The sequence below is a fragment of the Muscardinus avellanarius genome (genome assembly GCF_963383645.1).
Source record: "Muscardinus avellanarius genome assembly, chromosome: 15".
NCBI classification, from domain to species: Eukaryota; Metazoa; Chordata; class Mammalia; order Rodentia; family Gliridae; genus Muscardinus; species Muscardinus avellanarius.
Window position 1 is genome coordinate 81,486,713 of NC_137801.1, and position 25,346 is coordinate 81,512,058.

Below are 25,346 nucleotides of genomic sequence, written 5' to 3' on the forward strand. Positions count from 1 at the left end.
ATCGAGGCTTCCAGGCCCAAAGCAAAGAACAAGATGTGCAGTCAAACCCACTTGTCCTGCTTGATCTCCCCGCCCCCACGGCCAAGCCATGGCCAGGAGAGGAAGAAGGATGACCCAGGGGTCAGCACCTGCTCCAGGGAGAGTTAGGGTCAGGCTTTGCTGAGTCCTGCGGGCTGGCACATAGCCTGGCTTGAGCAAGGGCCAGCACCAGCACCTGCCTCACCTGACCCAAGCCATCCGCTGCTCTCCTGGGTTCCCATCACCAGAGCTGGCCGCCATGCATGCTTTTGTTTCTCTTAATCATTTCAGGACTCGTCCAAGACAACCTGAAGAATAAGGCAAAGGCCGTGTTGCAGGCTACCCCTTTGGGGCTCTTCGCTGTACCTTCTCCGAACCTTCTCTCCTGGTCAATGGCGCCAACATCATAACCTCCCGACACAGAGCTGTGGACCATTGATGAAGCCCGCCAGGCTCTGTGTTTTGCAGGCCGGCAGGACTATGGCGCATTTTGCTGATTCTCTTACAAGTTTGGCTCTCAGAGCTGCTCTGGGATGGCGTGCTCTTTCTAAGATTCTCTCGTATAGCAGGTAGACTGGCCTGGCTCTGGTCTAAGAGGTGGAATGATGTTCTGATCTCTGTTTCCCTTAGGAGAAACTATCATAAGCTAAAACAAAACAAAACAAAAACTTAAGGTAGAATGAGAAATCTCACTTTAAAAAATGTCCTTTTAGAAATATAGATAAGGAATTGATCTTTAGCTTGTTCTAGTCAAGCACCTCCGGGTATGGGGCTGCATTATCCATTGGTGGGTTTGGGGACTTTGTCCCCCCGAAGTGATGAAATAATGATGCTTATCTGTCTGTTTTGGGCACTGAAGAGTGTGTTTCAGTTAAAAGCCATGAGATTCTTGTGTCAATCCATAGGACACCAGGCCCATTTTCAAGACGGCTCTCCCATTATGCACACCATCTGTGATTATAGCAGATAACACAGTGCCAGTCTCTGGTTCAAGAATAATTACTGGTAAAGATCCCCCCCACACACATTTTCTTCCTCAAAGTTTGATGCTATCCCTTTCATACTTAGGAATGTTAATCATCAAGCCAGGCATGGTGGCGCATACTTGTAATCCCAGTACTTGGGAGGCTGAGACAGGAAAATTGTGATTCGCGGACAGCTCAATTGTGATTCCTCAGCTGCTTAGTGAGGCCCTCTACAACTCAGTGAGACGCTGTTCAAAATAAAGAACAAAACATAGGGCTGGGGGTGTAGCTCGGAAGTAAAATGCCCCTGGGTTCAATCCCCAGTACCCAAAAAAACCAAGACAAAATCGAAAACAAACAAAAAATAATATTAATCATCTGGAATAATTTTGATGCATGCTATAATTAGGTAGTAATTCATTTTTCCTTCTTTAGATATCTAGTAGTCCCAACACTATTTATTGAACACGTATATATGCAATATTCACCAGTAACATACATAACATACAGTATCATTATTTCTTGTGTGTCTATATACACAGTCTGCATCTGGGTACCCAGATATGTTTTCTTGGTTGAGCCTTGGACCAGCACTGCATCATCTTAGTTCCTGTAGTTTTATGTTATGTTTTTATGTGTTGATTCTAGTCCCCGGTCCTCTGAACTTACCTTTTTCAAATATGTCTTTTTTTTTTTTTTTTTTTGGTAGTACTGGGGATGGATTCCAGGGGGCTTCTACTTCTAGGCTACACTCTCAGACCGATTTTATATATTATTTGGAAACAGGGTCTCTTAAGCCAGCCTCTGGCTTTGAACCTGCACGATCCTCCTGTCTCTGCCTCCCAAGCACGGGGATTATAAGCGTGTGCCACCACACCCGGCAGATGTTTTCCTTTTTTAAAAAATAATTTTTTAGCTCTTCTCTACTATATAAATTTTATTTTTGTATTTTGTAGTGCTGGGGATGAAAACCCAGGGCCTTACTCATGCTGTGCAAGTTCTCTGCCACTAAGCTACATCCCCTGTCTCTGCCCTATGAATTTTGGAATCTGTTTGTTGAGTTACATGTACACATAACTGTAACCTGTTAGAATTTGCATTGAAAGGGCAACCTGTCAGAAATTCTAACCTGTTAGAATTTGTATTGAAAATTTTCCTCCTAGTTATTTAGTTATTTAGAGGATGTGTGTGTGTGTGTGTGTGTGTGTGTGTGTGTGTGTGTATGTATGTGTGTAGTACTGGGGATGGAACACAGGGGCATTCTACTTCCAAGCTACATTCCAAGCCCCATTTCTTTTTTTTATTCTTTATTTTGAAACAGGCTTTCCACAAGTTGCAGAGGGCCTCACTAAGTAGCTGAGGCTGGCCGTGAACCTACAATCCTCCTGTCTCAGCCTCCCAAGTACTGGGATTACAAGCGTGCGCCACCACGCCTGGCTATTAGGGGATTTAAAAAAAATATATAAAGCATCATTTGCATACAGTGAAATGCATGGACCATAAGTGCACAGGTCAATGGATTTTGACACATCTATACACTTCCATAACCAGTAGTACCTTAAACAAGACAGACTATTTCTATTGTCCCAGAAAATCTCCGTTGTCCCTTTCCATTTAGTCTCTCTATTCTTTCCCAAGTAAACTTTCCTGGAGTCTATCAATGTAGATTAATACTGCTTACTTTTAAACTTCGTGTCAATGGAAATAAGACAGTCTATGCATGGTTTCTTTTACTTAGTGTTTTTGAGGTTCATTTGGTTGTTGCCTTTTGAATAGTTTGACTTTTTTTTTTTAATTTGTGAATAGTATTCTGCTGTATGAATATGCCTCAATTAAGTGAGTGAAAATAACCTGTTTCCTGTTTGGGGCTATTGTGAATAGGCCTGTTGTGTATCTCCTGTATGCATCATCTTATGGATATAGAGCTATACCCAAAAGAAAGGGAAACATTAAGAGTAGGGTAATATGGTTATCAAAAATCGCCAAACAGATCTCCTAAGCAGTAATACGTTTTTATAATTCTTCCAACAAAGTATGAGATTTCCACTTGGTCTTTATTCCCAGTTGACATTTAGTGTTATTATTATTTTCATTTTTTGATGGTAGCCACTCTAGTAGGTGTGAAACGATTTCTCATTGCAGCTTAAAGTAAATTTCTCTGGTGAACGACTCATGATGATAAGCATCTTTTCATGTTCTTTTTGATCATTCATCTACCTTTTTTCATGAAGTGTCTGTCTGAGTCTTTTGCTCATTTAGAAACAAATTTTCTTTTTATTTTTGGCTTGTAGGAGTTTTTATATATTCTGGATACGAGTTTTTCAGAGGTGTATGTATTGGAGATTTTTCTCCCAGTATCGAACTTGACATGCTTGTCTCTCCTTGTAGCTTACTTACCACATTGCAGTTTTACAGCAATTTCTAAAATCCTTTAGTGTAACTCCTTCAATTTTGTTCTTTGTTTTCATTTTTTTTTTTTTTTTGGCTATTCTAGGCCCTTTCATTTTCATTTAAATTTTAAAACCAATTTGTCAATTTCTGCAGAAAAGCCTGCTGGGACTGTAATTGTTTCTTTAATGTCTAACAATAAAATTTTGTGATTTTTTTCCCACCAAATATCTTTTAAATCTTTGTTAGATAATTCTCTCATGCCTCATTTTTTTCATGCCTTATTTTAAAATACTTTTGTAATAGTCCCTAATTGTGGTTTGTGTATAGAAATGCAAATTACTTTGATATATTCTGTAAAAAAATAAATATTTTTGAACATCAATTCAACAGATTGTTTTGAGCGTCCATGTAAACAGCAATGGTATGCACAGATAGTTATAGTTTCATGACTGTGTTTTTTTGTGTTTTATTGTATTGGCAAAGACTCTCAGTATGTTGAATAAAGATGGTGTGTTATTTTGCTAGGACACTGTAACCAAGTGCCAGAGACTGGATCCTTAAATAGCAGAAATTTGCATCTTACCCTCCTGGAGATTAATGTGAGATTAAAGTGTAGGCAGTGTGCCAGTATTGAAAAATATCTTCCTTTTATTGGTATTAACTTCCAATAAAAAATGTAAAAGACAGTCAGAATCTGGGTGCTATGCAGAAGTCAGGCAGGGAAAGGTGGCAACTTTGCCCGTTATATTCCTGAACTCTCTGCCTTTTGTCCTAATATTAACTTATAATAAGGATGTAAAGGCAATTAAAGCCTTTAGCCTTAGAAGACCATAGAGACAATGAAGTCTCTGGCCTTAGAAATACATAAAGGCAACTAAAGCCTGTAACTCTACAAATATATAAAAATCACAGTGACTCTGCCTGGCACTAGCAAGGGCCTTATGCTTTGCTCTCAGTAATGTACACAGATTCTTAGTAATTTACACAGATACACAAGCTGTAATTGTGTATCTCTGTTTCCTTTCTGTTCTTTGGAACCAGCATTGGTAAGGGAAGTATAAACTTTGTGTGTTACTTCAAAGCAGCCATAGTTGGTGGGCAACCAATACAGCCCAATACAACAGAGGTAAAAGCGAGTAGATTATTGACCCCCGCACTTAGTAAGTGCACTGCCCTGAGATAAGGAGGCACCATCTGCCTAGAAATAAGTTACTAGCCATTGCCTTGGTAATGCTGATAAGAACATACCAGTAAGAAAACTGTAGCCAGGCGTGGTGGCCCACACCTATAATCCCAGTACTTGGGAGGCTGAGACAGGAGGATTGAAGGTTCACAGCCAGCCTCAGCTAATTACTTAGTGAGGCCCTCTGCAACTTAGTGAGACTCTGTTTCAAAATAATCAAAGAGGGCTGGGGGTATAACTCAGAGGTAGAATGTCACTGGGTTCAATCCCCAGTACTATACAAAAAAGAAAAGAAAAGAAAAGAAAGAAAGAAAGAAAGAAAGAAAGAAAGAAAGAAAGAAAGAAAGAAAGCAAGCTCTATTTACGGGCCAGGTCAGGGCTCCATTTTCGAGTTCTCCAGCATGTCTTCTAAGACACTGCTCTTCTTCTCTTCTCTAATTTCTGCTGACTTGTAATAAAGATTGTTGAAGCTGCAATCAAACTATTAGTATTTAATTTCCCAATTCATTTTATCAGTTTGAATCGAGGAAAAGAGCCCACGGTGCCATTACAACCATAGCAGGCAGGGCTAGTTCTTTCTGAGGGCTGTCAGGGAGAATCTGTTCCGGCCCTGCTTCTGGTAGTTACTGGTGCTCCTTGACTGGTAGATAGTTACCTTCTTCTTCTTTGCTCACCTGTCTTTTCTTTGTACGTGTCTGTCTCTGCAACTAAACTTTTGCTTTTTACAAGGACATAGTCATGTTGAATTATGACCACCCTAGTGACGTCATCTTGATTATTTATAAGAACCCTATTTCCATGGAAGGGGACAGTCACAGGAACCCAAGGTTAGGACTTTACCATGGTTTTTTTTTTTTTTTTTTTTTTTTTTGTGGTACTAGGGTTCCTGGAAGCCCCTCTACTTTTGGGCTACACTCCCACGGGCTACACTCCCAGACCTATTTTTTAACATTCTTATGTGGAAACAGGGTCTCAAGCCAGCGAGGTTAGCTCTGAACCAGCGCGATCCTCCTGTCTCTGCCTCCCAAGCATGGGGATTACAAGCGTGTGCCACCACACCCGGCCAAGACTTTACCATCTTTTGATGGTACTCAGTTCAGTTTACCACAGATGGTAACAGCAGACATCCTTGTCTTGTTCTTTGTTTCAAAGACAAAAAGTCTGAGATTTTGCTTTTAGGATTTTTTGTTTGCTTTAGATAGCAGGATAATATGCTACAAGTTTTGGTTATAAATGTTGGATTTTAAATGCTTTTCTACACCTATTGAAATAATGACTTTTTTCATGTTAAATCTGCAAATGAACTAAACTGACAGATTTTATTACTTTAAACCAGTATTGCATTTCAACTTAGCCTTATTGTATGTATGTATGTATGTATGTATGTATATTGGTTGACCCAGTACGCTAATACTTAGGCATGTTTATTCAGGAGTAAGAATGACCTGCAATCAAAGTTATACTTCATAAAATAAAGTTGGATATGTTTGACCTTTCTTTTCTTTTAATTCTTGGGAAAATTTATTATGTATAATTTGAGCTTTGTGATTCCCAAGTGTTTGGCAGAACATGCCTGGAGAACCTTCTGGACCAAGTGCTTACTTTGTGGGACAGACAATGTCCATGAAATCAGAAGGTAGTCAGGGCTCTCCATCCTCTATCCTCACCCGAATCAGCTCTCCTGGGATTGGCCATGGGCTTTGAAAAAAAAGTGGGGCCCCCAGAAACCATTATCATAGGTTTCCAAGTGAAAAGATCACAGAAAGAAAAGCAGGCAAATTTTTTTTTGTAATATCTGGATTTTTTTAAAAAATGTGTTACCCAGCCCATGTGCATGTAGAAAGAATGGACTTAGGGTTTTGGAGTTTAGGAGTAGGCAAACCAAGGCTACAAATTCTTATAATAAGAGTGATTGCAGGTGCTAACTGAAAGATAAAATTTCTGGGTACATTTGTAGAAAAGATTAGTGTCTTTACATTAGCGTTTTCAAGGATACTCATATGGATTCACATCATCACGAGTGGCTGTGTATCTTTAAAAGGCCAATCTGCGTAGTTTCGATTTGGCAGGAAACAATTACTGATATTCTTATTTTGGCCTTTAGCACATATTGCTCTATCCTTTGTTTATTTTCTAGTTTTATTAATACTTAACAAGATTGGGATACTTTTGGAAAATGAGAAAGTGTCTTGTAATTGTATTTTGTTTTGGATATTCGGAGGTATTTGCTGCATATGTAATATTTTTCTTATTCAGATTATGTACTGCGGGCATGGTGGCGCACGCTTGTAATCCCTGCGCTTGGGAGGCGGAGACAGGAGGATCGCGCAGGTTCGAAGCCAGCCGTGCTGGCCTAAGAGACCCTGTTTCCAAATAAAATAGTATAAAAATAGGTCTGGGAGTGTAGCCCGGAGGTAGAAGGGCTTCCAGGAACCCCAGTACCACAAAAAAAAAAAAAACCCTAAATAAATTAAATTATATACTAACATTTTTCATTCTCTTTTTGTAACCGGGTATGCATTTTGAAAATTTTTGGGAAAACATGAAAATGTTAATCTTTTAAATTAAAACCATGTTTTTGATGTGAAGTTCTAACAAAACGTTTAAATTTTATATTAGTTGTGTGTGTGTGTGTGTGTGTGTGTGTGTGTGTGTGTGTGTTCCTAGGGATTGAACCAACCCAGGAACATTCTATCATTGAGCTATACCCAAGCTCTTTTTATTTTTTGTCTTGAAACAGGGTCCCACTAAGTTGCTGAGAGACTCACTAAGTAGCCAAGGCTGGTGTCGAATCTGTGATCCTCCTGTCTCAGCCTCCCAAGTACTGAGATTACAGGCCTGCACCGCCACGCCCGGCTAGCCACACATTTTTCTCACAACTCCCTCTCTTCCTCTGTGTTTGACTGCCAGCTACTTGGACTAAATATAAGGTATTTGATGCTTTCCATAATACTCTTCACTGAAAATATTTTTAGATTGTTTCTTATGCTAAGTGAAGACAGAGGCTAGATAATCTGACTTTTTTTTTTGGCATGTGTGTGTGTGCTGGAGATGGAACTCAGGGGCATTTTACCTCCGAGCTGCACCCCCAGCCCTTTTTCTGTTTCGTTATGAAACAGGGTCTCACTAGGTTGCTGAGCAGAGTTCTTGCTAAGTTGCTAAGGCTGGTCTTGAACCTGCAATTCTCCTGTCGCAGCCTCCCAGTTCCTGGGATCACAGGTGTGCGCCACCACCCCTGGCTGACAATCTGCTTTTAAGAAGCAAAATAAAGGAGTTGGATTGTAGGTGCCCGAAGCTTGTTTTTCTGTGCTTTCCACAAAGGGAGAGATACAATTCATAGTTTAAGTGGCAGGATCGCTTTACCCTGCCATTTTAAAAGACAGCCTCGACTGACCAATCAGTGAAGGAAGAAGTATTTTGTCTTGCTTTGGCTCTCACTGACTTAGATGTCTCCAAGCTTACATTTCAATATCTGGGTCTCACTCATTAGCATTTAAATGGAAAAAATATTATCTAGGCGGGTTTTTGGTGACTGTATTTCGTGGTAACAAATAGATGGTGGTGTTTAAGAATTGTTTGCGCAAGGAGTTATTTGCAGCGGCCTAGCGGCCTTCTGCACCCACGGCCCCCGAGACGCTGAGTTAGATGGACAAGACTCCTTCCCTGCGTGCTTTCTGCGCCTCGCCTCTCGGTCCCCTGCCTCACTCCTGGGGTCTGTTTGGAGAGAATCACACTTCAGTGAGTGTGGAGATGCCTGTAGGGGGTTGTGCGCTACTAGTGTGTACTAGTGTGTTCTTGTTATGTTTTAGTCTTTTGGTGGACATGAGCAGGTTACCCTTTTTTTTCTTTTTTTTTAAATTTAATTTAATTTTTTTTGTGCTGCTAAGGATTAAGCCCAGTGGCCTTCTGCCTCTGAGCCACACTCTCAGCCCTGTATTTTATTTTTATTTTGAAATGGTCTCACCAGATTGATAAGAATCTCACTACTTTCTGAGGCTGTCCTTGAACCGGAGGCCTTCCTGTCTCAGGCTCCCAAGTACAGGGATTACAGGCATGCACCACCACACCTGGTTCAGGTTACCTATTTCTGAGTTCAGAACATGGCACTGTTTCTTCTCTTGGTGCCCAGCTTGGGAGTTAAATACCCAAAGCAAAGCCGGGCATGGTGGCACATGTTTGTAATTCCAGAATTAGGGGGCTGAAATAAGAGGATCGCAGGTTCGAGGCCAGCCTCAGCTACTCAGGCCTCTGCGACTTAGTGAGACCCTGTTTCAAAATAAAGAATAAAAGACAGGGCTAGGCGGGGTGGGGGGGTGTAGCTTGGAGATGGAGGTAAAATGCCCCTGGGTGAAAGAAAGAAAGAAAGAAAGAAAGAAAGAAAGAAAGAAAGAAAAAAAGAGGGAGGAAGGAAGGAAGAGAGGAAGAGAGGAAGGAAGAAAGAAAGAACCGAAAGAAAGAAAGAAAGAAAGAAAGAAAGGAAGAAAGAAAGAAAGAAAGAAAGAAAGAAAGAAAGAAAGAAAGAAAGAAAGGAAGGAAGAAAATACCCAAACCAGCTTGGGGGTTGTAGGAGTAGAGGGTAGTCCAAGTGCAGGGAAGAAATTAGTCTTCATGGTGAGATTAAAAAAAAAAAAAAAAAACCTATGTAGGATTCTATGTGCATTCTATCAAGCATTTTTCTCCAGCTTGAATCACTTAGTCCTCAAATAATCCTACAAAGTAGGTGCCATTATTTGAAAGCTCGTTTCACCCATGAGAAAACGGAGGCTGGAAAAGTCAAGCGTCCTATTTCCTTTGTGGGTGCTATAATCAAATGCCGTCGTCTGGGTAATTTGCACACGATCGAATCGTCTTGCTCACAGTTATGGAGACTGGGAAGTCCACAGCCGAGGTAGCAGCAGAGTCAGCACGGTTAGGTCCTATTCTTTAGAAAGTGGTCCATCACTGAGCCGCACAGGAGAAGGAGGGAGGGGGAGGGAATGAGGAGGGAACTGGGGAAGGGCTAATTGCGTGATGTGTGCACGCTGCCTCTGCCATCTTGTACTCCATTAAGATGCGTGACTACTATGCACCAATAGAAAGAAAGAAAGAAAGAAAGAAAGAAAGAAAGAAAGAAAGAAAGAAAGAAAGAGACACTTCTGGCTGTCAGCTCACCTAGAAGAAGGGACTGTGCAGCTCCCTCTGTCCTTTTTAATAAAAGGACTAATCCCATTCATCAGGCGCCACCCTCAAGACCTAATCTCAGAGATGCCCCATCTCCCATCACCACCACACCAGAGATAAGTCTGAGCTCCTGAGTCCGGGAGGGGTACAGACACTCAGACCACAGCACCATGTAATTCAGAATTCACTCAAGGGATGCGAAGGGTTGAGAAGGACTTTGATACGCCCACAGACGAAACTCTTGCCCAGCCTGGGGGGCGTGGTGTCTCACCTGTGCGTAGCTGCCTTTGTCTTGGCAAATGTGTGGCGTGTGCACACATATTGTGGAATCCTACAGTCTTTGCACTAGAGGGGCTATCCATTCTCTCCCTTCGCTGACACATAAATCCTCTTTGAATATTTCCTAGGTCTCCTCGCTTTCCCTGGAGGGCCTCGAAGGAGTAAGGGACTTAATCTCTACTGAGATGACTGTTCCATCACTGGGTGTCTTAGTGTAATGGAGGACGCTTTCTGATGGGAGCCCGACCTGCATCCCTGTGACTTCCATCAGACTTCCCGATCCTCTCTAGAGCTGCTGATCCTGGTCCCCTGTGGCTGTCAGGGACTGTGCCACTGAGAAGTCAGAGGAGGTCATCTTGCCATTTTCTGGCCTGTGACCTCATGGAGTATGGAGCCCATGTCCTCTGTCGGGAGGGAAGGGGAAGCCCACTGCCGGCGGGTTTTTATCCAGTGATCTACTCCACCTGCTACCTGGATGAGGGAGATTTGAGGCACATCTTTACTACTTGACTGGAAAGGATTTTATTCTGGGAGCCAAAGAGAGAGCTGGGCATGCAGGCCTGACCGGGAAGAACTCAAAAGATACAAGGCAGAGTTTATGCTATAGTGTTTCTGGCAGGATCTTGTAGCCGCACCCTCCCATTCCTTTTAATCCAAACTCAAGAAGTTCAGGGAAGATCCAGGAGAATCATTTTTTTCTTTGATTTTTATTTGTATTGAACCCAAGGGCATTTTACTACTGAGCTGTACCTCCAGCCTTTTTTTTTTTTTTTTTTTAAATTTTGAAACATGGTCTAATTTGCTGAGGGTCTGTAGGGTGCTGAGGCTGGCCTCTAACCTGAGATGCTCCTGTCTCAGCCTTCCAGGTACTGGTTGGGATTGCATGCTTGCCCCACCACGACAGGCCGATGAGAATCATGTCTCCCTTTTTAGAACTCTTGGCCCTGTCGTCTGCGGATGAACACAGGTGCTCGTCTCCTCCCTGCAGGGGTGTCTCCAGGAGCGATGGGAGGAGGCAGTGTGTATCGTAGTGATACCGGGCATTTGCAGGATGGCCCTGAGCACAATCTCACGCATGCATCCTCTTCACTGGGGTCTCCCAGCTCTGTGCTGGGGCAGGTCTTGGAGACATCATCTCTTCCCAGCCTATAGCAGAAATTCATCCTAATGAATTTCTTTAGCAGACCTGAAAACAGGGGAAGAGAAGGAACGTATCTTCATGGCCACCTGAAATATTTCTGCTTGGCCCCAACTCCTCTAAAATGACCCTCTCCCCTTCCTGTCCCTGCAGATCACCCAGCAAACATGATGAACATCAAGGCCTTCACCCTGGTGCCTGCGGTGGAGCGGGAGCAGCTGATGGGCGACAAGGAGCGTATCAACATAGAGTGCGTGGAGTGCTGCGGCCGGAACCTCTACATCGGCACCAACGACTGCTTCATTTACCATTTCTTGTTGGAGGAGAAGGCTTTGGCCACAGGGACAGCCTCCTTCACCTCCACCAAGCAGCTGCACAGACACCTGGGCTTCAAGAAGCCGGTGAACGAGCTGCGGGCGGCCTCGGCCCTCAACAGGCTGCTGGTGCTGTGTGACAGCTCCATCACCCTGGTCAACATGCTGAACCTGGAGCCCGTGCCCTCCGGGGCCCGCATCAAAGGGGCCACGGCGTTCGCCTTGAACGAGAACCCGGTGAGCGGGGACCCGTTCTGCGTGGAAGTGTGCATCCTCTCCGTCAAACGCAGGACCATCCAGATGTTTCTGGTATACGAGGACCGGGTGCAGATCGTCAAGGAGGTGTCCACCCCGGAGCAGCCCCTGGCCGTGGCTGTGGACGGTCACTTCTTGTGCCTGGCGCTGACCACTCAGTACATCATCCTGAACTACAGCACGGGCCTCTCCCAGGACCTCTTTCCGTACTGCAGCGAGGAGAAGCGGCCGATCGTCAAGAGGATAGGCAGACAGGAGTTCCTGCTGGCGGGCCCCGGAGGCCTGGGTGAGGAGGGAGCTCTAGCCCTGCTGCCACCAGCACCTGCCCTGCCCCCTCTGCTGGGGGATCCCTTGAATGCACACTGCACGGGGAGAGTGAGGTTTTATCTATGAAAGCCATGCATCACCTTGCAATAGGGATATGTCCTAAGACATGCATTGTTAGGAGAGTGTGTCATTTTCACTGGTACACGTCTTGATTTTTGCTTTAAAAATGGACTTTAGGCCAGGCATTCGGGAGGCGGAGACAGGAGGATCATGGTTCATGAACAGCCTCAGCTACTTAGTGAGGCCCTTTGCAATTCAGTGAGATCCTGTTTCAAAAAATAAATAGACTAAAAGAGAGGGCTGGGGGTGTAGCTCGGAGGTAGAGTTCCCCTGGGTTCCATTCCCAGTACCTCAAAATAAATAAATAAATGGACTTTAGTTTTTAAGAGCTATCTTAGATCCACAGCAAAATTGAAAGTACGCAGATTTTCTATAAATCCCCTGGCCCTCCAGGCACAGCCTCCCTGGTTACCAGGTTATGGAGAGCATTTGCATCTGGGAAGATGGCTCTGTTGTCACTAGGTGACATAATAATCTTACCGGTCAGGCGTGGTGGTGCACACTTGTAATCCCAGCATTTGGGAGGCTGAGACAGGGGGATCGTGGTTTGCGGACAGCCTCAGCTACTAAGTGAAGCCCTTTGCAACTCCGTGAGACCTTGTTTCAAAATGAAAAATATAAAATAGGGCTGAGGGTGTAGATCAGAGGTAGATGGGTTCCCATCCCCAGTACCTAAAATATAGTAATAATCTTATGGGACTACAGTCATATACATGGTTCCTTATAGCATGACTGTGTTTATGAAGAGGGGTACCCAGCATTGAGGAGGTGTGTGTGATGAGACCATGGCCGACCCGCAGGATTGTGGGGGGCAGGTTCCTCCCAACTGCGAATGTGGGGTTAAGTAGGCAGGAACCAGACTAGACACAAAACCTGTTAGATTTTGCATTAAACATAGAGCCTGCAAGCTGGGCGTGGTGGCGCACACTTGTAATCCCAGCATTCTGGAGGCTGAGACAGGAGGATCGTGGTTCACAGACAGCCTCAGCTACTTAGTGAGGCCCTTTTGCAACCTAGTGAGACCCTGTTTCAAAATAAAGAATACAAAATAGGGCTGGGGGTGTAGCTCGGAGAGTACCTGGGAGATTCAAAATATTTTGTTGTTATTATTTTGTCTATTTATTCTTTGCTTGCTTTGCAGAGAGGCAGGACTATTTCATAGTGGTGGGGTCCTTCTATTTCAGGTCATGTAAGGTCTTTTTAATATCCCTTTTTCTGGTGTCACAGCTTTGCATGGCCACTGCTTAGATCCATTCAATCATCGGGAGCTGCCAGTTGTCTACATTCGACTTCGGTCTATTCCCTCTTTATTTGTTATTGGGAATACTTTGGTGAAGCAGACTTTCTTTTCCTTAACTGTTTAATTGTGGGCATTGATCCAGGGGGACTCCTGATGCATCCCTGGGAATCTGATGGTATCCTTGCCTTCTGGTATATTCTGGGCTCACCTCCTGCATCTGCTGCCCCAGATCTGCTTTTTAGCCATTCCTCTAAGGATCCCTGCTGTTCATGGACCATGGTCTTGGTACGGGACAGTGTTTACTCTTCGTTGTGTCTGAGCCTTTTCAGTAGACAGTGCTGGGAAGTCTATCCTTTAAAGATAACCCCATCCTGGGAGCACACTGAGAGGACCAATCCATCTGTGCTGGTGTCTCCTTTCAACCAAAACCCTTTATTTCTCCACGCCATCAGTATTCCTTTGATTTATCCCACAGAACATAGAACAGAGTAGGAGTACCAACCCTGCTACTCTCACAGTATAATTACTGGAAAAAGCCTGACTGTTGGTGGTTCTTTTTGCCCTTAGGATATTAGGAATCAAAAATGACTGTGTTTACAATCACTTGGAGTAGTTCCCTTGTGTGTGGTTACGCCACCAACGCGCATGCACTTAGGTTGATTCATTTCATTTTACTTTCAGATTTCGAGAGTGGCTTTAGTTTTGCTCATTTTTTACTATGTAAATATTTAGAAATTTCCAAGGGGGTATCGCAAGATAGAATCAAAGAAGACTAGCATATATCTTGCCCCGCACCTCATCTCTCCTTCCCCCATAGGTAACTTTTATGTCTAGAGTTTATATTTTCTTTTCGTTTCCTTTCTTTTCTTTTTTGGTGTACTGTGGGTAGAACCCAGTGGCTTTCTACCTCTGGGCCATACTATATACCCCAGACCTATTTTGTATTTTATTTGGAAACAGGATCTCACTAAGTTGCTGAGAGTTTCACTAAATAGCTGAGGCTGGCTTCGAACCTGTGTGGCATGATCCTCCTGTCTCCGCTTCCCAAGCGCGGGGATTACAAGCGTATGCCACCACGCCTGGCTCCTATTTTTTCTTATAATCCCCGCGCTTGGGAGGCGGAGACAGGAGGATCGCTCAGGTTCGAAGCCAGCCTCTCTGGCTTAAGAGACCCTGTTTCCAAATAAAAAAGTATAAAAATAGGTCTGGGAGTGTAGCCCAGAGGTAGAATGGTTTCCAGGAACCCCAGTACCAAAAATTATATATATATATATATATATATATATATATATATATATACACACAAATATGTAGATATTTATATGCCACTCTCTTGGCTATGACGAAGCAGACTCTTACTCACCTCAACTCTTGTTTTTTTTTTGCAGTACTGGGGATGGAACCCAGGGGGCATGCTACCTCTGAGCTACACCCCCAGCCCTATTTTTTTATTCTTTATTTTGAAACAGGGTCTGAGTTGCAAAGGGCCTCACTAAATAGCTGAGGCTGTCTACAAACCACAATCCTCCTGTCTCAGCCTCCAGAATGCTGGGATTACAAGTGTGCGCCGCCATGCCCGGCTTCTCCTTGCTTTTTTTTTTTTTTTTTTTAACTCAGTATGTTATGATGACCACTTTGTGGTGTGATAGGAAGGTATACCTCCTTGAACTCGTGGGCTCAGGCGATCCCTCTGCCTCAGCCTCCTGAGTGGCTGGAACTCTGGGCCTTCGCCACGGCGTTCAGCCTTTCTTCTTTTAAAAGCTGTGTGTCACTCTGCAGTACCATCGTTTCTTCCATCAGTCTCCTGTGGGGGAGTTTGCCAGTCGTATGCTACTGTTAGGGACTTAACCTTTGTGTGGGGGACTCGTGTTTTCAGCTTGTCTGTGGGGAAACTTTTTCGAGGTGGGACTGCTGAGTCACAGTGTATGAGCCTGTGCACTCTGTCACCCCCTTAAGGGTTTTCCTGTTTTATATCCCCCCCCCAGAAATGTAGGGTAGTGACTGTTTCCCCAGGCTTTGCCAACAGAGCATGTTGTCCATACTTCTGCAATTTTTCTAATTTTACTACATGAGAAATGGCATCTTACTGCCATTAAAGTTTGTGTTTCTCATATAAGCTTTTTTTTTTTTTTTTTTTTTTTTGGTGGTACTGGGGTTCCTGGAAGCCCTTCTACCTCTGGGCTACACTCCCAGACCTATTTTTACATTTTTATTTGGAAACAGGGTCTCCTAAGCCAGCGCGAGTGGCTGGCTTTGAACCTGCGCCATCCTCCTGTCTCTGCCTCCCAAGTGCGGACCTAGGGCCTCTTGAATGCTAAGCAGGAGTTCCACCACTGAGCTGCACACTCTTAGCCCTGAATCTCAGCCCCCGACCCTCTTTTAAGTATTCTTTATTTATTCAAGATAACAACTTGTTTACTATATATGTTTCAAATATTTGTTTCTAGTTTTTGACATGCAAAAACTTTTTTTTTTTTTTTAAGTTCTCTATAACAGCCGGGCCTGTTGGCACATGCTTGTAATCCCAGCATTCGGGAGGCTGAGACGGGAGGATCATGGTTCGCAGACAGCCTCAGCTACTTAGTGAGGCCTGCTGCAACTCATTGAGACTCTGTTTCAAAATAAAGAATAAAAATAGGGCTGGAGGTGTAGCTTGGAGGTAGAATGACCCTGGCTTCCATTCCTGGTACCAGGAAAAATAAAGTTCTCTATAAGCTAACATCCCAACCTTTTTGATTACAACTTCTTCATTTTGGGTCATAATTACACACACTTCCCATCTTTCCGGTTATAGACACGTAGGCCTGTTTTTACTGCTAGCGCTTGTTCATTCTCATACTGTATAAATAATAGATTCAATTTTGCTAGATGTGGTAGCACATACCTGAAATACCAGTACTTGGGAGGCTGAGACAGATTGCTGGATCAAAGCCAGCCTTAGCAACTAGGCAAGATGCGAGACCCTGTTTCAAAATTAAAAATTAAAAAAAAGGGGGGACTGGGAGTATAGCTGAGAGGTAGAATGCCCCTGAATTCAATTTCTAGTATATTAAAAAAAGTAGACTCAACTTTATGTTCTTTTTTTATGGCTGTCCAGTTTTCCCAGCAATCTGAAGAGTCCATCTTCTTATTAATTTAGGACCATCTTTAATGTACACTAACTTTCTTTATGCCGTTGCATCTGTGTCTGAACTTTCTGTCTTATTCCCTCGATCCTCTTGCCTGTTCACGTGCTGTTGCCTGACGGCTTTAGTTATAAAGGCTTGATAGAAAACATTCTACTGCAGTATTTCTTTGTTGGTCGGGATGTTAAAAGTGAAGGGGAGTGACAGCCAATCATATGTAGGGTGTGTTTTTCCCCAGGTTTACTCTGTCTCAGTTACATGGGCATCGTGCTAAATGAGCCAACTCTCCTGATTGTCATTCTGCTTGTATAACTGGTACAATTATAGGCACATTGAGAAGTCACTTGTAAGGTCTCTTATCCTTGATCTAAATATGTGTAACATGTATATACAGCATAGCAATCACCAGCATCCTTACATAACTTCAGAAATTAATAGTTCACATTACTGCAGTGAATGTAAATGCACTTTTAAGCATCAAAGGTATCTGTTTTCATCTTATTTTCAGCCTTTCCCCCTGAATATAACTCCCGCATTGTGAGAAACTGCCGGTGGCTTTTTTTTTTTTTTTTTTTTTACAGAGAAATACTTTGCTGAAATTTTCCTAATGTAATTGATTTTGGTGACTTTAACTATATCCCTTGATCATGCTTCTTGAAGAAAGGCAAATAATGTAGGTACTGTTTACCCCACGTGGGCTCCGCTTCACCTCCCAGTTTAGACAAGAGGATGAAAGCCTGGTGTGGTGAAACACACACTTGCAATCCCAGTATCTGGGAGGCTGAGACAGGAGGGTTGCTGTTCAAAGACAGCCTCAACTAATTAGTGAGGCCCTTTGCAACTCAGTGAGACCCTGTTTCAAAATAAAGAATAAAAAAATAGGGCTGGGGGTGTGGCTCGGAGGTAGAATGGAACCCCTGGGTTTCCTCCTCAGTACTGCAAACAAACAAACAAACAAACAAACAATAAATAAATAAATAAATAAGGGATTAACTAAAACTCTGAATATGCGCAACTTCAAAGGATGGTTTTATAAGGTGTACCATTTACAAATCTATGTTCACGTCTAACAACACTTGGGCTCCATAACTACTATAGCAACAGTCCACTCCATCACCTGTTTAGCAAGCATAGAAAGAGCTGGTGGGTGTTGGTAATGGCGCTTTCTCTACCTAAGTGTCTCTGCAGGCACATTGGTAGGACCTGGGCTCCTCGCCTGCTCTGCCCATTTATTCTAGGGAAATCTTTGCTTCGCTTTTTTTGCAGAAGCCTTGGTTCTTGACTTCTGACTTCTGCCCTTTGTATGTCAAGTACCTTAGTGATTTTGAGGCGCTGCACTGTGTAATTTCTGGTCGGACTGCCTGGCACAAAGTGGGGAAATGCAGAGACCTGTTTTAGTTCCAGGCTGAGACTGGATGGCGTCATTAGTAACGTGGGTGTTGTGCTGGACACGGCTGGCAGCGCCTCGCGATTCCTGTGTGTTGATCCCCTCGCCAGCTTCATTTTATCACACACCTGTGTGGAGATGGGTCCCAGTGCCAGGGCCCACGGCTGCTTTCTTCCCTCCTCGGTGGCTCGCTTCACCTGGCTGTAACTAAGTACCTGAGGAACTGAAGATAGTGTGAACCTGATTCCTTCCTCCTGAGCTCTGTCTTCATTTCAGACTCTCGGTGTACATCCTGTTTCTCTCCGTCAGCATCTTTCGCTGCTGTTTCAAATATTTTGGCATTACTGTTTGCCATGATCTGGATGAATGGCCCCCAAGGGTTCCCATGTTAGAGGGTTAGTCCCTAGGGTGGTGCTAGTGGGAGGTTGTCCAACCTTTAAAAGGTAGGGCATTGTGGAAGAGCCTTGGTCAAGGGGGGATGCCCTGGCCTTCGAGGCCCTTCTTCTTTCTCTTTATCTAGCTGTGCTTCCTGGGTCAGGAGGTGAGTGGATTTGCTCCGTCAGGATCTTCCTCCATGTGTGCCTGCTACAGAGTGCTAACTCATCTAAAGCCCAAAGCAATGGGGCCACTCAGCCTTGGACTGGAGCCTCCCAGAGCAAACCTTTTCTCTTTATAAGTTAATTTCCTCGGCATTTTGTTATAGCGATGGAAAGCAAACTTATACACTATTGTCGGATAATTCAAATATTAATCACATCCTCTCTGTTACCATAAAATACTGGCAATGCCAAACCCTATGCTTTTAGTTATACATATTGCCCCACCTCTGGGACTGAACAGAAGACCTTTATTTGTTTGGCCTTACTTTTAGAACTTAGTTTTTATTTTTATTTTTCTATATTTCTTTTGAGCTTCTTGACTTCTTACCTGCTTAGTGTAACTTTTAATTCTGGCATATAACAACAACAAAAAAATGGTATTAGCCTCCCTCTTGCAGGGCTTGCTTCTGTTCTGCAGAAACATGTCTCCAGTGTGTGTGTGTGTGTGTGTGTGTGTGTGTGTGTGTGTGTGTGTGCGCATGCTTCATGGAACAATTTGTTCTCATTTGGGAAGAATGGTGTTATCCTTGGAGAAAGACTAGAACCCTGGTTTTCTGTCTTCCAGAAGTCTGTGACCTCCAGTTTTATGAATCCCAAGCATTGCCTCTTCACCAACCCTGCAGCTAAATTCCTGTTTTGTTTTGGACCATCCCAGTGATGCCCATCTCTGAGGTTCACAGCTTTTGGGACCTTTTGCCACCACTACCACCCCCGCTACTTCTCTCTTGCTGCCCAGTGAACCAGTTGCCAAACTCCTTGGCTTCCCCCCTCCCCCGGGACATTTTTCCAGCCCTTTTTCTCTATCCCCTGTGCCCTGGCTCCATGTGTCTTAGACACCCCTTGGCCGCTGCTGTAGCCTGTAATCATTTGAAGGCAATGGCAGGCTGTTTTCAAAGGTGTTTCGTGTCCACTACCTTAAACTTAGAATTGGACTGAATCTGCTTAGTGAAGGAACTCACTTTGGTGAATGCCACAGTTAGTACCTTATGTGCAAGACAGATAAATGATTACTTAATCTAGAAGTTTTTGTTTTTTGTGTTTTGCAGTACTGGGGGTGGAACCCAGGGGCTTTCCTACCTCCAGGCTATACTCCCAGACCTATTTTATAGTTTATTTGGAAACAGGGTCTCACTAAGTTGCTGAGAGCCTCACTAAATAGCTGAGGTTGGCTTTGAACCTGTGTGATCCTCCTGTCTCAGCCTCCCAAGCACAGGGATTACAAGCGCGCGCCACCACACCCGGCTTTGGAAGTTATTACTGACACACACTTCACACAATCTGTGGTGAAATGCAAGTTGGTTCTGTCTTAAAGAGTGGGCACATTGTTATAGATTATACACATACTCTGTATTAAAAGGAGCAGGACTAATTATCAAACATTAGAACTCAGCTGGGCGTGGTGGCGCACGCTTGTAATCCCAGTACTTAGGAGGCTGAGACAGAAGGATCACAGGTTCGAAGCCAGCCTCAGTAGCTTAGTGAGGCTCTCAGCAACTTAGTGAGACCCTGTTTCCAAATAAAATATAAAGTAGATCTGGAGGTGTAGCATGGAGGTAGAAGGCCCCTGGCTTCCACCCCCAGTACCACACACACACACACACACACACACACACACACACACACACACACAATTAGAACTCAATCCTGAGCATGGCCAGTTTCTGATAGAATACTTAGTGGAACTCCTGGCACAAGGTAGGTGCTTAATAAATAAGTGTTGAATAAATATATGAGAGAGAGCTGAAAAGTGGAGAGACAAGCCCGTTGAAGGATTGGATAGCAAAGAAACCTTGCAAAGCATCCCGATTGTCAGGAAAGTAGCTTTTTCCCACAGGAGAACGTAGGCTTTACAAGTGGCATGTGTGTTCAGTAAAAACATATTCTTAACCTCATTCTTACTTGGAAGTAGATATAAGATACACGTTACGGGCCAGGTCGTTCTCTCTGCAGATATAAAGCCCCACCATGTTCTTCACCCATGCAGCTATTTTATTTTTCTTTTCCTGAAATAGAAGACTATGCAGGAAAATCGACGGGGAATATTCTTATCCAGACAGGAGGAAAAAAGAAAAGATACCATGGTTATTTGAAAACCCACCTAACTCTCCCTGGCCTCGCTTGCACAGGCATGTTCGCGACCGTCGCAGGGGTCTCTCAACGCGCCCCCGTGCACTGGGCAGAGAACGTGATCGGGGCGGCCGTCTGCTTCCCGTACGTCATAGCCCTCGACGATGAATTCATCACCGTTCACAGCATGTTGGATCAACAGCAGAAGCAGACTCTGCCCTTTAAGGAAGGCCACATCCTACAGGACTTTGAAGGTACCTGTTGAAATCTAAACACGTTTTTCTTACCAAACCTTTTAAGATGGTATTTTCTCAGTGAATGTTATCTGGGGCCCATGAGGAACTGGGCCTCTCTTCATCAAAGGCCCAGAGAAACACAAATGACCATTGTACAGTCTCTGCCTCAAGATGGGATACAGTCAGTATGGGGTATGTTAATGGGGCGCAGTCAGTGCCCCATTAACAGGCACTGGAGGCAGAGGTTTCAGGAAGTAGTGGCAGCGGTTTAGGAGCTTGACAGATTCAGAATAAGGCCCCTTGGGAGAGCAGAGAAGGAGATATCTCCCTGGAGATATCAGGGAAGGCTGCGTGAAGGAGGAGGCGTTTGAACCAGACCTTTAAGGACGTGACGGAGTTGGCCAAGCAGATGTGGTGTGAAGAAACTTTGGGTAGAGAAAAAGAGGTGTGCAAATTTGTACAAGAGGGAAGGCTGCTTCAGGCACCACCCTGCATCGTGACTGCAGCGTGTGGATGGGGATTTAGCTGTGACCACAGCAGGCTGGAGAGTTTGGGAGGGACGGTATCTTGTGTGTAATGCGCGCCAGTTGGAAGATTTGTTTCACCCTGAAAGTTTTTAAGATACAGGAAACTTGAAAGAAGCAAAGTGAGCCCCCCCCAAACCCTTCGCCTAGCTTTAGTACTTTTTAACGCTTTTCTGAATTACTTGAAACTTAAGAGGGACATCACGACACTTAATCCTGACGTGTGTCGCGTAAGAGGGGCATCTTCCTCCGAAGCCGGGGGGGCCATGTTCGCATCTAAGAGCCCTGACTTGAGCTCCGAGGCACCATTTTACATCCCACCCAGGTTTAGGTTGCCCACCCTCTTGTCCTAAGAATGCCTTTTAATCTATTTTCTTCAAATCAGGAACGAAGTCAAATTTTTGCATTGGGTTTGCGGTTGAAGAATTTGAGTTCACCAAACATTGTTTTCCCCGCGCCTAACACCGTCTAGCTCCTGGGGATATAAACTTAATGAGAAACACAGTTCCCACCATCAAGTGGGTCAGATTCCAACTGGAGCCCTGGCACACGAATCAGACTAGCATACATCGTCTGCCCTCAGGATCCTTGAGAATGTTTTCAGGAGCATCTCGAATACCAAATCCAGGGATGCTCAAGTCCCTTTATAAAATGGCCTAATATTGCATAGGACCTACGTACATACCATACAATTTGGTCCCTAGATTACTTACAATATCTAGTATCATGGAAAGGCTCTGTAAATATTCATTTTGCGTTTGAAAAATGATGAAAAGAAAATTGCATCTGTACTCACATGATAAGTACAGGTGCAATTTTTTCTGAATATATTCATTTATGGTTGGTTGAATCCACAGATGCGGACCCTGCGGATGCAGAGGGCCGACTGCATGTTAGGGCCGACTGCATGTTTTAGGACGGTATCTTTTGAGCAGCGGAGAGGGGCCCAGGGAATCATGGGCAGAGAGGAGGCTGATATAACTCACTCCATGTGGGAGCAGAGGGAGGCACCTTGGAAAAAGCAACACCAAGCAGAGAAGGGACGGAATCTGATAAGAGTGTGAGGAAAACTACTTTAGTCAGGATATGGAAGGCAGAAAGCAAAGAACTACTAACTGCTTACTGCGGACAGATAATGCTTAGCTGCTAGTTGCTTAAGAATAGTAGGAGCTGGTGTTGTATTGCAGTCCTGACTTTCTTGCGGGCTACCTGTGGGGGTCTCATGGGTACAGTGAGGACCACCGTCTTGGCTATGGGGCGGGTGAACTGGCAGGTTGGTGGGGAAATAATCAGTTAATGGCAAGACCTAGATGTATTTGGGTGGAAGGCAAGCATGAAATATGATCTCAAGGTTCAAAACACTGCATTAAAATTTTTAGTTTTATATCAGTAACTTGAAAGTAAAAGAAATTTTCATAGGAAATGTATCATTATTCTTCTTGGTAATGATCCGTGATGGAGCTGTACAACTTCAGCGGGCTCTGTATTATGTATCTGTATGCTGATTTTAAGTGCACCAACACTTTTAAATAGTAAAAGCCTCAAGAGCAGATGTTATTCTTCGGTAATGCTGTCTTAAAAGTTTACCCTTCTCCTGCAGTTGTTGGTGTGGGAAAGCATTATAACTTCTCATCTCTGTAGGAATTCTATGGAAAAACTGGTGAGATTGATTAGCCAATCAGATACCGGTCCACTTTGGGGAGAGCGCAGTGTGCTTTCTTGCAGGCAATGTTTTTTTTTTCTTTTTCCTTTTCAACGAGGTCCAATTTCTTCCCAGGAAGAGTGATTGTTGCCACAAGTAAAGGAGTTTACGTCTTGGTCCCATTACCTCTGGAAAAACAAATACAGGATCTCCTAGCAAGCCGGAGAGTGGAGGAGGCTTTGGTTTTAGCCAAAGGAGCCCGGAGGAACATTCCAAAGGAGAAATTTCAGGTTTGTAATTAACTGGTCACAAGAAAGCAAGCCTGGAAGCCACCAGTTAGAAAGCATGTGGATTTAACCCACATGCATCGACCCTCACTGTGCAGAGATTGTATGCACAGTTGCTTTGTGTCTGTTACCGAGTTTTTCCAATACATCCCCATTTTATAGGTAAAGATGCAGTGCGGAGCAGTCCAGTCACTCAGTTGAGGCTGCAGGTTCAAGAGTGGAGAAGAAATCTGCTTTTGACTTAATTTGGGCACATGCAATACTAAACTGTATTTTTAACCAACTTTTTGTCTTTGGTGAAACCTTCCAAGAGGAATCGAGACTGCTGCGGAATGAAATGTGTTTTGGTCTCAGTTGATCTGTCCAGAAAAGGCTAGTTCTTGAAAGCAAATGAGAAGAAGCTGTGTCCTTCATGGTTATAGAGTTGAAAGAGGGCATCATTTCTATGTGTGAATATTCATGAATTTTTATCTGTGTTCCTAGCCTTTTTCTTTTTTTTTTTTTTGTGATACTGGGAATTGAACCCAGGGATGGTTTACTTCTGAGCAATACCCTCAGCCCTACTTTATTTCCTCTTCTGTTCCTCCCTTTTGTTTAAATAAGACTTGTCTATTAGCATTCAGCAGGGGGCAGCAAAAGCAAAAAGAAGAAAGCCTTTGTTTGTTCAGGCCTGCCACTGTGCTTTGTGGGTGGCCTTGCAGTGCCTGGCAGAGAAGACACAGGGTCCCCTTCAGATGCGCTGACATCCCTCTTTATTTTCTTTTGGTGTGTTTGCATTTATTTTTTTCCAATGGTTACCTTAGTAGGATCAACTGTATGAACTTTTTTCTGAGTCTGTTTTCTGAGTCTTTTTTTCTTAGTATGGTCTGTTAATTCCATACATGAAGCAGTACAATGGTCCCCCCTTATCTGTGGGGTAATCCCTTCCCAGACATTCTGTGGCTGCCTGAAACCACGGAGAGTACTGAACCCTAACACTACCATGGTTTTTTCCTATGAATAAAACCTCAAGCTTAGTCCAAGATGGAGTATATGTCAGAATGTCCATACTTTTTTTTTTTTTTTTTGCAGTACTGTTGCAACCCAGGTGCCTTCTACCTCCGAGCTACACCCCCAGCCCTATTTTTTATTCTTTATTTTGAAACAAGGTCTCACTAAGTTGCAGAGGGCCTCCCTAAGTAGCAGAGGCCGGCTGTGAACCTGTGATCCTCCTGTCTCTGCCTCCCAAGTACTGGGTTTACAAGTGTGCACCACCAAGCCAGCATGCCCTTGCTTTTTAGGGCTGGAAATAATAGTCCATTAGTTGGAGAATTCTTGCGTATCTTTTCTTTTTTTCTTTTTTTGGTGCTGGGCTTGGATCAGGGCCTCTTTCGTACCAAGCATGTGCTCTACCACTGAGCTACAACTCCAGCCCAGACCGATTTCACCAGGCATCGCATATTAAGAGGAATCATAAAGCAAGCTATATTTTGAATTTAGCTCTCCAAAGGACTATTCTTTCTTCAAGGAGGAACTTAGACAATGCAGCTTTAAGGAGCTTAGAAATCTTTACATTAGACACTTTTGCTTTATATAAGTTTGAATTTCTTGAATCAAAATAGTTAGAAATCTCATAGGTCGGTAGATAGATAGATAGACAGACAGATGATAGATAGATCTCATATGAGTATATGTCATAGTCATAACAACTAACCTGGGTTTTGACTTCAGTGTCAACTTGCTCCCATGGGACCACTTCAACCTCTGGTGCATGAACTGTGTGGACGGGGCATCCCCAGCAGAGAACACACTGCATTTGGTCCTAGCATTGGTCATGTAGTTATGCATGGGACCAACCTTATGTCTGAGGGATTGTCTGAGAAAAGCATCTGTGAAGTGTTGATTCCGAAGAGCAGAAGGACAGGCAGCCCCCAGGCTGCCAGAAACCCTATCCACCCTGGCACCCAGAGGAGAAGCAGCCACTGAAGCTGTGCGGGTTAATGAGGAGGGTAGAGGGGCAACCGGTGCATTGGGAAGGGCTGGATAGTGTGCAAACAAATCCATGAAGGTAGGTAGGTAGACAGATAAACAGACACACATATGCACATAGTCAGCTCTGCTTGTTTGCATTTTCCCTATCTGTTGATTCAAACAACTTCAGATGGAAAGT

At 43.9% G+C, this 25,346-nt stretch overlaps 1 protein-coding gene across 1 annotated transcript in view; it reads left to right on the forward strand.

Annotated features, from left to right (window-relative positions):
- Positions 1-11,298: 11,298 nt before the first annotated feature.
- The window catches only part of TGFBRAP1 (transforming growth factor beta receptor associated protein 1), a gene marked incomplete at its 3' end in the record, with an annotated part of 33,886 nt that continues 19,838 nt past the window's right edge, over positions 11,299-25,346 (forward strand). Inside the window, exons 1-3 of the mRNA XM_080711843.1 lie at positions 11,299-11,989; positions 20,568-20,762; positions 23,046-23,200. Of these exons, the coding sequence (XP_080567969.1) occupies positions 11,302-11,989; positions 20,568-20,762; positions 23,046-23,200 (1,038 nt within the window). The 5' untranslated portion in view covers positions 11,299-11,301. The remainder of the gene's footprint in view (positions 11,990-20,567; positions 20,763-23,045; positions 23,201-25,346) is intronic.